The following is a 14409-nucleotide window of genomic DNA, read 5'->3' as shown; positions in this document are numbered from 1 at the left end:
ACATGGGGATCCAGCAGGATTTGGAGAGGCTGATTGCTATTTGGTATGAAATGCACAAATGGATAAGATTATGGAGGAGCTGTATTGGGTTTATTAATTTGTGGAAGGGTGTGGTGAGGCAGGAGAAATATCTATTGTTTTTGCTTGGTGTTTAAGTTAACTGCTTTTTGCATTTAATGAAATACATTTACTCTTTCCCGAAGAATTACATGTTATTCGAGTGCAATTCATGATTACTTCTCCCTTTAATGCCTTGTACAACTTTTTATACATGTAGGAGTCGAAGTAGACAGGTTATTCAATCCAGAGAGAGACAAAACAGAGAAAATGTTAAGAACCAAATTCAGTCCTCTCCCCTAAAAGGAATCCACACTTTTTGCCCCAAGAGGCCAGTAAGTAAATATATTATTTCAGGTGTATTTCACAATCATAGTTACCTTTAGTACCCTGGGTTCAGGGAGCTCTCACAATGAGCTCAGACATTGCTGGTTGCCAGTCGTTCTGGTCAATTTTTTTTTTTTTTTTGAAATTCGTAGCCAATCGTTCCAATTCTTTGTCAAATCACAAACGCCAGAGGTCACCTTGCACACGCCAAGGATCACTCTGTGCCAATGCTCTTAGCCAAAAGGCCTAGAGCCACTGCACCGTTCCTGGAAGTACTGCAATACCAGGTTCGTGCCATGGAGGTGGATGGGTCAGGTCCCCCACACACCTCCGTGGAGGTGGATGGGTCAAGCTCGTTCTGGTCAATTTTGTGGGTAAAGTAGCACAGAAATTCTGCAGCAGCAGCATGGAGCTTGGTTCCGTGAGCGACCTGCAGTGTATCCCACAGGTACTACTCAGTGGGACTGGTAGAAGCTTACAATAAATACCTAGACTGTTCTTCCCAAGCAGATACCATTCTTGAAATTGGATTGTTTCTGGGAATGAAACAATGTCACTCTAATTCATTGGCAAACTCTCCTTGCATTTTAATACAGTTACAGCAGCTGAGAGTTTGTTGTATTGAGGGATTAAAGAGAGTTGCCATTGATGCAGAGAGCAGAAAGAATATTTACCAGTAGAAGCAGTTACTTTGGCCCAAGCTCAAAGTTCACACCCCGAAAATTCTCTTCCCTCCTCCCTCGTCTAAGACACTCCTTAATACCTTCCTGTCTCATGTGTCTCACTCAAAACGTATTTAGTGACACTCCTGCAAAATGTCTTAGTGAAATGTACTATGTTAAAGGAGCTATATAAAATCGGCAAATTGTTGTGTTACAGCATTTATCTTCACCTCTGCTGCAACACAATCACTGAAAGGCAAGAAGACAATTTGCTCCCAAGTTATAAACCAAATTGAAATTAGATCTTCGACATGCAACACTGAATATCCAGCTCAGTAAATTAAACTTACATCTAAAGGAAAATCGAAAATAAAGCTGTTACACAGCCCAGTGTAATTCTAGTCTGATGTAAACCAATTCATGTTAATCTGAAGATAAGCAACCACTCGAATTTACAAGGAGACAAAACGCAGTCCAATATTGGGCAGTTTATTTACAGTTAATTACATTTCACACCAAGAGCACAGGTCTCAACCTATACAAAGTCACTAGTCGTCATTCTCTACTTGATTGAATCTCGCGCACAATTATATAAAACACAATAAGCTTGTTCCTGGCAGTCAGTTCAATTGCTCTCCCCCAGGGTGTGCTTGTCAAACAGGTACTCTCCCAGGCCATTCTCAGGGGCTCCCAGTCTCTTCAGGTTGGTGATGTGATCTCCAAGCTTCTTGATCATCTTCACTTGTTCATCCAAGTAGTGGGTCTCCAGGAAGTCACAACTGAAAGAGGAAACGAGTTATGACCAGGAGCAGATATCAAAGAACTTCAGAGCTTACCCCTCGAGAGTTTGGATTTTAATCCTCTTAAATTGGAGAATAGGCAAGTAGTGCAATTGAAATCAATGGAATTACTGCACCATTTCGACTAAACTTGCTGCACGATAGTTGCGGGGACACATTTACGAGTCAATGATCACAGTAGGCCAGCCTCCTGTCCCTTCCTACCTCGCCACCCCCACCCCCCACAAAATAAAACACAACAACATGAAGCTATTGGACAGAGATCTTTGTAATAGGCTCAAGGACAGCAAGGTTCCACCACCTCCAACTTACCCAGAAACCCACATGAGAAACTTACATGAGGGTCAGTGCTCCCAGTGGAGAGTTTGTGCAGATCCAGCAGACTCTGGTTCACATTCTTCTCCATCTGCAGAGCTCTCTGCATCACCTCCAGACCATTGCTCCACTCATCCTGCTCTGGTTTCTGAAGAGAAAATTCTCATTCATTTAAAATGGATTAAACAAACACAGTATTGAAGGAATTAGGGATGAAAAAAATTTAATCAGAAGTCTAGGATACCATGAAACACTGTGTTAGAATATAGAATTACTGCATTAAGACTGGAGTCAAATTGATCAGGTGAATAGCATAGATGTATTTAAGGCGAAGCTAAATAAGTACATGAGGGAAAAAGGAATAGAAGGGTATGTTGCTCGATAAAGCAAGGTGGGAGGAGATGTCTGGAGCCTGATCACCGGCATAGACCAGTTTGTCCAAATGGCTGGTTCCTGTGCTATAAATTGGAACCAACTGCTTTAGAATGTATTGGGATCAATCAGTCTAAGGGGAGCCAGACAGAAGGCCCCTCGTTTATGGAGCCAAACCTTGATGTCCGCCAAGATGATCCGTCCTCCACGCTGATTCTGGAATTGCATCAGTTTCTCAGCATGCTCACGTTCCTCATGTGACTGCTCCTTGAAGAACTCAGCAAAGTGACGCAGGGCAACATCATCCCGGTCAAAGTAGAAGGACTGCAGAGAGATCAGAAGCATAGTTGGGTATCACATGGCAGATCCATTATTGTGCGTATTGTACATATAGTCAAACTCAATTTTGCTTCTTTCAAAGGGTTCAAAGTCTCCCTGAATTTCCATGTACAATGTTAAACAAGCTAGCAGCAGCTTACTGACTTCACTAATGTGGTAGAGAGGGGATAATCCCCTCGCAATAGGGAGGCTGGATAATAGAAAATCATGAAAGGTGATTGGCAAAAGGATGAGAACCAGAGGCAGCAATGGGAAACTTTTTTTTTAAATGCATGGGCTGCTTGAAAAGGATGGAGGAAGTAAATTAAATGGCAACAGTTAAAAATAGACATAATATGGACAAATTTGCAGAGCTTTGGGATCAAGCAGGGGAGTGGGACTAGTTTGATAGCTCCACCCAACTTTCAGACATGCTTGATGGGCTGAATTGCCTTCTTTGGTGCTATATCATCCCATGGTTACCAATTCAGCTTTGATAGAACATGCTCAAACAATAAGCTTAATCTTGGCACCCAATTGTAGAGTTACAAATGAGAGAGATTACTATTAACAGTACCACTCTAATCATGGTTTATTGACCTAGATCGATGTTGTACAGGCTAGCCAAGGAGCACTACTGGAACTAGAAGCAAACCCCTTAAAGTAGAGATCTAGTCACAGTGCACAAGTCACGTAGTACATCTGGCCCAAGGGTTACTGGCTACATTCATCCCATGGAACCAAAACTAAGCAGCATTCATTTGGCACCTTCAACATTAAACATCAAGGCATTCCAGCAAACAACCAGATACCACCCCTCAGAGTTTGAGGTCATCAGTAAAGGTCAAGGTAGGGAAGCAGAGGGGTTAAGGGAGAGTCCTGCCGAATTAGGGGGAAAATGGCTGAAGGCTTTACCACCAATAAAACAAAGACAGTTAGAGAAAAGACAGAAGGGCAAAAACTGGTACCTAAAGCGAGGAGGTCAAGAACATTAGGAACAGGAGTCGGCCATTCAGCCCCTCAAACCTGTTCCACCGTTCAATGGTCAGATCTGCAGCTTAACTCCAATTATCCAGCAAGTAATTAGGAAAGCAAATGGTAGGTTAGCTTTTGTTACAAAGAGATTAGAGTTCAAGAGTAAAGAAGTCTTGCTATAATTATATAGGGCATTGGGGAGGACACACCTGGAGTATTGTCTACAGTCCTGTTCTCCTTACCAAACGAAGGACATACTTGAATTAGAGGTGGAACGACAAAGGTTCACTAGACTTGTTCCTGGAATGAAGAGATGGCCCTATGTGGAAAGATTGTGTAGACTAGGCCAATGTTCTAGAGTTGAGTAGAATGAGGTACAAATCTAATTAAACAAAATTCTTAAGGGGCTTGACAGGGTTAATGAAAAAATATTTACCCTAACTAAGGAAATATAGAACCAGGGGGGTCACAGTCTGAGAACAAGGGGTTGGCCATTAAAGACTGAGAGGAGTTGAAATTTCTTCACTCAGAGGGTGATGAATTTATGGAATTCTCTACCCCAGAGGACTGTGGATGCTCAGTCGTTGAGTATTTTCAAGACAGAGGTCAATGAATTTTTGGGAACTACCGAAATTATGGGGATAGTGCAGGAAGGTGGAATTGAGGGAGAAGATCAGCCAAATGGCCTACTCCTATTTCTTATGTTCTAATCTCTTGATACCCTTACCCAACAAAAACCTTGCCCAGGCAGCCACAGCCTTGGGTGGGTGGAATGTGGGAAGCAGGGAGAGAGACTATGTTCCAGAATTCCACCACACGTTTGAAAAATTGCTTCCCGACTTCCCTCCTAAATGGCCTGGTTCTAATTTGAAGATGGAATACCCTCATTGCAAACAGCAAGGTAGGGAAAGGCCATGGAGTGGTTTAGAAATTAGGATATGAATTCAGAATTCCATGCATTGAATGCAGAGTGTATTCCAAACAAACTTCAACTACAAGCTCACAAGAGCCCAGGAAAGTGAGTCATTAAGATTCTCCAAATATGGCTCAGGTACTGCATGAAATAGAGAGGCAGTTTGTTAAAGAATACACAAGGTGATATCTTATATTATAGTATAGCTTTAACAAATGAATTCACTGTGTAACAAGTGAGGGGTGGGCCGGATACAGCACAGAATCCAGTAAATTCACATTGCACAGGTTCCATTGTGAAGTGCTCAGAAATAGAAGACTCACCATGGAGAGGTAAATATAGGAGGAACAGAGCTCCATGTTGACCTGCTGGTTGACAGCAGCCTCACAGTCCTTGTGGTAGTTCTGACGCACTTGAGAAGCCATCCTAATTTGCTTTTCCAAAATTCTAAGCCTTATTGAAGCAAGAAGCTGAGAGTTAGCTAATTTCAAACTCCTGTCTTTACACTGCTGGATAATCCAGGGGGGGACAGCCTAGCTGTGAGTGACATTCCTCAATACCCAATCACAAGTTGCAGCCTCTGTCAGAGCACCAATCAAGTAAAGGGAGGAGGGGCCATGACTCCCAGCGCCAGTCATGAACTTTGAAGAATGAACATCATTGAATGACTCTGCTTTTTGCCGGCAATTGTCAATATAAAGTCAAGCATGTACCCTCTTTTTAAAGGAGCATAACCAATAAAGACTGCTAAAAAATATGTTAGAGGAAACTTAAGAAATTAAATTAAAATTCTATACCCAAGGTGATGATGCACTCCAGTCTCTTCTCTCACGGAAGGCTACGAGCGTGCCGATGGACGCCGCATGCTCCATCTCCAGGGACACCCGGGCGCGAACGTAGCCGTGGAAGAGAGATGGGCAGTCGGACCGAATGAACACCTCGAACAGCCACTGCCCGACCCTGTTGATGGCCCACTTGCCCAGGTTAATTGAATCCTCCGTTGTTTGCAAGTCAGTGTCTTTTTAATAGTTCTGCGCGGTTCAGTGGGTTGAACATTTTCAGGTATCTGCGGATGCAACATCCAAAGGCAGACCAGTGAGTCTGCAAAGCAACCGACAGCGGGTCAGGTGACTGGACAGTGCGTGTGAGGAATGTGACAAGCGCAAGTGCTCAGATACTCCATCACTTCCAAGTTTAGTGAGCACCTGTACACACAGGAGCTAGAATGTGGCGAGGACCGTGGGATTTTGAGTTCTTGTTATGTTACCATGACATTTTACAAACAATGAAATGGACTGCTGTCCAAAAAGAAAGAAAGACTTGCATCCGAATATCTCCTTGCATCTAGACTTCATTGTGGCAGCCTTGGGAACGCTTATCCTATTAGAAAGAAGAAATAATTACATTTATATAGCGCCTTTCATGGTCTCAAGATGTCCCAAAGGTCTTTACAACAAATGAAGTATTTTTGGAAGTATAGTCAATGTTGTAATGTAGGAAATTACAACAATGCGTGCGGCAGACAATTTGCGCACAGCAAGCTCCCGCAAACAGCAGTGTGATAATGACCAGATAATCTGTTTAGGTTGAGGGATAAATATTGTCAAGGATAACAGAGAGAACTCCCCCTGCGCTTCTTCGAAATACCATCCTGAGATCTTTTATGTCCACCTCAGTGAGCAGCGGTCTAGCGCCTCATCCGAAAGGCAGCACCTCCGACAGTGCTGGTCTTCCTCAGTACTGCCCTTCTGACAGTGCAGCGCTCCCGCAGTACTGCCCCTCCGACAGTGCAGCACTCCCTCAGTATTGCGCCTTTGACAGTGCAGCGCTCCCTCAGTACTGCCCCTCCAATAGTGCAGTAGTTCCTTAGTACTGCCGTTCCAACAGTGCAGCACTCCTCAGTACTGCACCACTGACAGTGCAACACTCCCTCAGTACTGCCCCTCCGAAAGTGCAGCGCTCCTTCAGTACTGTCCCTCTGACAGTGCAATGCTCCCTCAGTACTTCCCCTCCAACAGTGCAGCACTCCCTCAGTACTACCCCTTGTCTGTCAATATCTAGCTCAATCATCTCTAAATTCTCCACGGTCTCTACCTCCGCGATTCCCAGACTCAACTCCTGTGTTGGTGGCTTGTGGCCCAGAGCCATTTAGTTTGTGTTCCCACTGTCGAATTAACTTCCCTTCTCTCATTCTCTTGCATCTTCCCAAATTTAATGCCATTTCCCACCCAGCAGCCCATCTCGATACCTTTGTATTTGTAGGACTGCCTCGCCCCTATTATTAGATCCATGCAAGTTTTGAATGTGTATGTGGTTTTTTTTATGTTTTAAATATCTGAGAAGACACCTTTTGCACTTGTGCATTCTGTCTGATTTTACATGTACTACGGTAATTCTGCAGTACATTCTGACGGGGCTTGACAGGATAGATGTAGGGAGGATGTTTCCCCTGGCTGGGGAGTCTAGAATACGTGCTCACAGTTTCAGAATAAGCAGTCGGCCATTTAGGATTGAGATGAGGAGAAATTTCTTCACTCAGTCGGTGGTGAATCTTTGGAATTCTCAACCCCAGAGAGCTGTGGAGGCTGCGTCATTGAATACATTTAAGGTGGAGATAGATGGATTTTTGAACGATAAGGGAGTCAAAGGTTATGGGGAACAGGCAGGAAATTGTTGAGGCCAAGATCAGATTAGTCATGATATTACTGAATGGAGGTGCAGGCTTGAGTGGCCAAATGGACTAATCACATGATGTAAACCTCTCTGCCTCCTTTAAGACACTTGACCATTTCAGCTGTTGTATTACAGCATTGCAACACAAGAATGAAATGCATGAATAGAATTTGCAAGATATACGTAGAATTGAAATGAGGTCTTCAACATGTCTGGATATCTGTCGTAGATTGGGTTTTGTGCAATGAAAAGGGGTTAATTAATTGTCTTTTTATGCAGGGTCCTTTAGGAAAGTGACCATAACATGATAGAATTTCTTCATGAATTCATCAAGAAGATGGAAAGTGAAGTAGTCCAATCCAAAACTCGGGTCATAAGTCTAAACAAAGGAAACTACGAAGGTGTAAGGAATTAATTGTCTATGATAGATTGAGAATATTAATTAAAAGTCATGACGATAGATAGTAAATGGCTAACATTTAAGGAACGAATGCATGAATTGCGACATTTATACATTCCTTTCTGGTACATAAACACAAAAGGAAAATTGGCCAAACCACAGCTTACAAAATAAATTAAGGGTAATATTCGATCCAAAGAGGAGTTATACAAAATTGCCAGAAAAAGTAGCAAGCCTGAGGATTGGGAGCAGTTTAGAATTCATCAAAAAAGGATCAAGAGATTGATTAAGAGGGAAAAATGAGTATGAGATTAAACTTGCAAAGATCATAAAAACCGACAGCAAAAGTTTCTACAAGTACATAAAAAGAAAAAGATATTGAAGATAAATGTAGGTCCTTTACAGTCAGAAACAGGAGAATTTATAATGGGGAACAAGGAAATGGCAGACAATTAAATACTTCAGCTGTCTTCACAGAAGAGGACACAAATAACATCCCAGAAATGCTAGGGAACTAAAGGTCTAGTGAGCAAGAGAACTTAAAGGGAATGAATATGAGTAAGAAAATAGTGCTGGAAAAATTAATGGGACTGAAAGCTGATAAATCACCAGGGCCCTGATAATCTGCATCCCAGAGTACTAAAAGTGGTAACCATCGAAATAGTGAATGCATTGGTTGTCATCTTTCAAAATTCTATAGATTATGAAACAGTTGCTGCGGATTGGATGGTGGCAAATGTAACCTCACTATTTAAAAAGGAGGAAGAAAGATAGATATCTTGATACAAAAGGCATCAAGGGCTATGGGGTAAAAGCATGAACATGGTGATGTTAAAGGATCAGTTTTGATCATATTGAATGGCGGTGCAGGCTTAAAGGGCTGAATGGCCTACTGCTGCTCCTATATGTTTTTATGAATATAAATATTAAAATTAACCCAGCAAAAAGAGAAAAATTATTAGGACTGTTCCCACTGGCAGAAGGGTTGAGAACCAGCAGACACAGATTTAAGGTGATTGACAGAAGAACCACAGCGGACATGAGGAAAAACTTTTATGCAGTGAGTGCTTAGTGTCTGGACTGCACTGCCTGAGAGGGTGGTGGAGGCAGATTCAATCGTGGAATTGGACAAGTAGCTGAAAGAATAAAAATTGCTGTGCTACAGGGAAAGTGCAGGGGAATAGGACTAGCTGAAGTGCTCTTGGCAAGCCAGCACAGGTTTGATGGGCTGAATGGCCTCCCGGGCTGTAACCAATGTATGACTGTTGCATAGCTGAGTGCAATACTTGTGCTGCAAACAAGTTATGGTAAATGGAAAATAAGCAACCACTCAAACTTGCAAGGAGACAAAACCCAGTCCAATGTTGAACAGTTTATTTAGTTAATTACATTTCACATCAAGAGCCCAGGACACCCACACACCACACACGAGTACTGGTCAGAAGCTTCAGTCACTCTCCCCCAGGGTGTGCTTGTCAAACAAGTACTCTCCTAGGCCATTCTCAGGGGCTCCCAGTTTCTTCAGGTTGGTGATGTGATCCCCAAGCTTCTTGATCATCTTCACTTGTTCATCCAAGTAGTGGGCCTCCAGGAAGTCACACAACTGAAGGAGAAAATGGAAATGAGTTATGACAGTAGCAGATATCAAGGAACATTGGAGGTTACCCCTGGAGTTTGGATTTTAATCCTCTTGGATTGGAGGATAGTTAAGTGGTGCAATTGAAATTGATGGAATTACTGCATCATTTAGATGAAAACTTGCTGTACAAAAGGGTGCTGGGATCAGACACATGTACAATATCTCCCCCCAAAAATAGACCCAACACAAAGCTATTGGGCATGGAGATCTTTTAAAATTAAGTTCAAGGACAGCAACTTACCCAAAAGCCCACATTGAAGCATTAGGAACTTACATGAGGGTCAGTGCTCTCAGTGGAGAGTTTGTGCAGATCCAGCAGACTCTGGTTCACATTCTTCTCCATCTGCAGAGCTCTCTGCATGGCCTCCAGACCATTGCTCCACTCATCCTGCTCTGGTTTCTGAAGAGGAAAGTCACAGTTCCTTTACAATGGATGAAACAAACAAGTATTTTTTATGCCTTCAGATGTTCTGATAATGACTCCACAAGGCAATGTATTGTAGTGACCTTAGTCCATTTAATGCAATTCGTGTGAGGATCACACATGGTGGCCTGCCTGTTATACTTGGCCTGGCATACCTGTACAGGTAATCTACAATCTGACTGCAGTGCCCTCTAGTGGCACATATGTAATAGTACAACTAGTAAACAGGTTTGGAAACAGGACAGTATTGAAGGAAATTAGGGATGAAAAAAATGCAATCAGAAGTCTAGGTTACCATGAACCAATGTGTTAGAACATAGAATGACTGCATTAAGCCATCAATCACTGGTGTCACATTGATGGTGAATATCAGATGTATTTAAGGGGAAGCTAAATAAGTACATGAGGGAAAAAGGAATAGAAGGATATGTTGCTTGATAAAGCAAGGTGGGAGGACAATGTCTGGAGCCTGATCACCGGCATAGTCCAGTTTGTCCAAATGGCTGGTTCCTGTGCTGCAAATTGTTCCCAATACATTCTAAAGCAGTTGGTTCCAATCAGTCTAAGGGGAGCCAGACAGAAGGCCACTTGTATATTGAGCCAAACCTTGATATCAGACAAGATGATCCGTCCTCCTCGCCGATTCTGGAATTCCATCAGTTTCTCAGCATGCTCACGTTCCTCATGTGACTGCTCCTTGAAGAACTCAGCAAAGTGACGCAGGGCAACATCATCCCGGTCAAAGTAGAAGGACTATGGAGAGAGAAGAGTAGTTGATTATTGTATGGCAGACCCATCCTCAGACATTGTACAAGAAGCCACTCATTTTTCTTCCTTTCAAGGGCTGTCTCTCACTGAACTTGTATGTACATAGTTATGGAAACTAACACCTACTCAACTAACCTGGCAAAGACAGTGGATAATCTCACCTCCAGCAATAGGGAAACTTCACAAGAACAGGAGTAGGCCATACGGCCCCTCGAGCCTGCTCAGTTATTCAAGATCATGGCTGATCTGATGATGGACTCTTCTCCACTTCCCCGCCCGCTCCCCCATAACCCCTTGTCATTTAAGAAACTGACTATTTCAGGCTTAAATTTATTCAATGTCTCAGCTTCCACAGCTCTGAGGCAATAAATTCCAGATTGACAAACCTCAAGAAATTTCTCATCTCAGTTTTAAATGGGCAGCCCCTTATTCTAAGATCATGCCCTCTAGTTCTAGTCTCCCACATCAGTGGAAACATCCTCTCTACATGCACTCAGTCAACCCCCTCAAGCTTATACATTCCAATAAGATCACCTCATTCTTCTGAATTTCATTTTTATCCTTTTAAATAAAGATCTGCTCTTAGATTTTTTTTCTGCCAAAGTGCATGAACTCCCTTTCCAACAGTCAAAAATTTGCCCACTCACAGCCTGCTTATGTCCTTTTGCAGAATTGTGTGTCCTCCTCACATGTGACTGATGAAAAAGCTGGGAGGAACAGCAAACTAGGCTATGTTACTAACTTGGAAGAAGGAACTGGGTGTAATATAGATTGTAAATAGTTGGGGTCCCAGCACTGATCCCCTGCAACACTACTAGTTACTAGTTGCCAACTAGAGAATGAACCATTTATCCCGAATCGGTTCCTTAGCCAATCCTCTATTCATGCTAATATATTACCCCCAAAGCCCATGAACTTTTACATTGTGCAGCAATCTTTTATGTGGCACCTTGTCAAATGCCTTCTGGAAGTCTAAATACACCAGCCACTGGTTCCCCTCTATCCACCCTGTTCGTTACATCCTCAAAAGAATTCCAGCAAATTTGCCAAACACAACTTCCCCTTCAGGCAGAGTCAACATGGATTTATGATCAAATTTTGCTTTTCCCAAATGTCCTGCTACTTTAATAATGGACTCCAACATTTTCCCAATCACAGACATTAGGCCAACTGGTCTATAGTTTCCTGCTTTTTGTCTGCCTCCTTTTTTAAAATAGGGGCATTATATTTGCAGTTTTCCAATCTGCTGGGACCACCCCAGAATCCAGGGAATTTTGGATAATTACAACTAATGCATCCACAATTCCTGCCGCTACTTCTCTTAAGACTCTAGGATGCAAGCCATCAGGTCCAGGAAATGTATCTGCCTTTAGCCCCATTATCTTACTAAGTACTACCTCCTTAGGTGATTGAGATTGTATTAACTTCCTCCCCCGCATCCCCCCCCCCACCCCATAGCCCCTTGACAATCCACCATTGGAATGTTGTTACTGTCCTCTACCATAGACAGATACAAAATATTTGTTCAGATTTTCTGCCATCTTTATGTGCCCCATTACTAATTCCCCAGTCTCATCCTCTTACTGATTTGCACAAATTTGCAGGCTATGGGAACACATGGAGTTGTATCGCTTCACCCAACATTCAGCAAGGCACAATGGACTGAATGGCCTCCTGTACTGCATCATTCCATGATCACCAATTCAGCTTTGATTGAACATGCTCAAAACTGGAACATTAATCTTGGCACCCAATATTCATTGTAGCTCTGGAAATTAGTGAAGGAATTGCCACAAAATTTATACACTGGTCACCAGTAGCACATTCCAATAATCATTGTAGATTGACCCAAATATATTTTGTATAGGCTAGTTGAGGGGCAGTATTGGAAGTCAAAGCAGCTTCCGAAACTGGAGATCTAATCATAGTGTAGTATTCATAACATACAAAAAAGGAGAAAAACCAGCTGAATTTTACTGGCTACATTCATGCCAAGGAACTAAAACTACCACAGGCAGCATTAATTTGGCACAGTCTACACAAATCAAAGCATTGTAGAGGAGAACCAGAGACCACAGAATAAAAGTTATGAGAACCTCTCAGAATTTAAGGTGCTTGTGAAGGTCGCAGGGTAGGAAAGCAGAGGGGTTAAAGGAGAGGCTGCTGAGCACAGACAATTGATGATTAACTTTTTTTGTTTTATTGGTGGTTAAAGTTGGAGGAAAGACAGAGGGATACAAACTGGTGTTTAAAATTCAGAGGTTAGAAACACTAGGAACAGGAGGGAAGCAGAAACATTTGTAACACTTTCTTCCCATCCTCCCCCTGTGGAGGCGAGGGATGGCTGGGAAAGAAAGGGTTTCAGATTTCCACCACACTTGTGGGAAAGAATACTTCCTGACTTCCCTCCTAAATGGCCCAGCTGTATTTTTATGACATCACCCATTCAACCAGCAATGTAAGGAAAGTCCATGGAATGATTTAGAATGAGGATACAAATTCTGAATTCCTCACATTGAGTGTAGAATTTATTCCAAATAAACTTGATCAAGCTAAAGAGCCCAGGAAAATGTTTAAAGATAATCAGATGATGATGATTCAGCTACTGCAAGGAACAGAGAGAGTTTGTTAATGAATTCACAGGAAGATAAATTGTATTATATTGTAGCTTTACAATGAATTAACGACATAAATTGAAGGGGGTGTGCAGATAGAAAAAGGTGGTTTGGGTACAGCACAGGATTTCATAAATTGACATTACACAGTCTCCATTGTGAAGTGACAAAAATCACAAAACTCACCATAGAGAGATAAAAATAGGAGGAATTGAGCTCCATGTTGATCTGCTTATTGACAGCATCCTCACAGTCCTGGTGATAGTTCTGACGCACTTGAGAAGCCATCTTAATGTTTTATTTTTTTCAAAGTAAAAAATTTATCAAATTACAAAGGTAACATTGAGCAAAGCTCAAACTCCTATATTTACACTGAGGGATAATCCAGGGTGTGGCACTCTTGATGATGAGTGGCAGTCCTCAATACCCAATCAGAAGTTGCAGCCTCTCAGAGCACCAATCAAGTAAAGGGAGGAGGGGGATGGACTCCCACAGCCAGTCAGATCTTTGAAGAATGAGCTTCATTGGCTGACAACTCAATGAGGATCTCAATTGTCCAAACTTTCCTCAAACACAGTTCAAATATCCCGAGTCACAGGTTTAATTGGATCCTCTATTCTTTGGGCTAATTATTGGAATGTTTAATTCAACTATCGGAAACACTTAAACAATAAGTGCCCCCTTTATAAGAGGGAATAAACTGTAAGATCCACATTATGACAAAACTAACATAAAAACTTGAAAAATGTTACTTTATTTCCCTGTATCCACGCTGCACTCCAGTCCCTCTGGTGCCCACCGGTCACGGAAAGCCTCAAGCATACCGGCAGACACCGCGTGCTCCCATTCCAGGGACACTCGGGCACGGAAAAAGTCGCGGAAGAGAGGCAGGCAGATGGAGAGAACACCCATCGACTGTGCTCTGCCTGGACCAATTCATGGCCACCTTGAAAGATTCATTGAATCCTCTGTTGTTTGCGAGTCAGTGTCTTTTTAATAGTTCTGGATTGTTCGGTGGGTTGGTCATTTGCAGGTATCTGCGGGTTTGAAGCAACATCCAAACAACTCATTGGATATTTGTCGATAGACTTATGTCTAGAAATAGAGACAGAGAAGTCGAGAAAGGGAAGTGAAGTGACAGAGATGGACCA

At 42.5% G+C, this 14409-nt stretch overlaps 2 protein-coding genes across 2 annotated transcripts; both read right to left on the bottom strand.

The window, feature by feature from the left end:
* Window positions 1-1671: 1671 nt before the first annotated feature.
* On the bottom strand, window positions 1672-5164 carry LOC139262209 (ferritin, higher subunit-like). Its single transcript, XM_070877354.1, has 4 exons — window positions 5063-5164; window positions 2711-2857; window positions 2167-2309; window positions 1672-1825 (listed from the first exon to the last, which is right to left on the bottom strand). Exons 1-4 carry the CDS (start codon window positions 5162-5164, stop codon window positions 1672-1674), a joined length of 546 nt encoding a protein of 181 aa, XP_070733455.1.
* Window positions 5165-9259: 4095 nt separating this feature from the next.
* LOC139262556 (ferritin heavy chain, oocyte isoform-like) lies at window positions 9260-13546 on the bottom strand. Its single transcript, XM_070877719.1, has 4 exons — window positions 13445-13546; window positions 10482-10628; window positions 9726-9851; window positions 9260-9415 (listed from the first exon to the last, which is right to left on the bottom strand). Exons 1-4 carry the CDS (start codon window positions 13544-13546, stop codon window positions 9260-9262), a joined length of 531 nt encoding a protein of 176 aa, XP_070733820.1.
* Between the last annotated feature and the right edge of the window lie 863 nt (window positions 13547-14409).

Source organism: Pristiophorus japonicus, chromosome 4, assembly GCF_044704955.1.
Source record: "Pristiophorus japonicus isolate sPriJap1 chromosome 4, sPriJap1.hap1, whole genome shotgun sequence".
NCBI lineage: Eukaryota > Metazoa > Chordata > Chondrichthyes > Pristiophoridae > Pristiophorus > Pristiophorus japonicus.
Note: the sequence above shows the minus strand (reverse complement) of the source record. Positions and strands in the feature narration are given on the sequence as shown.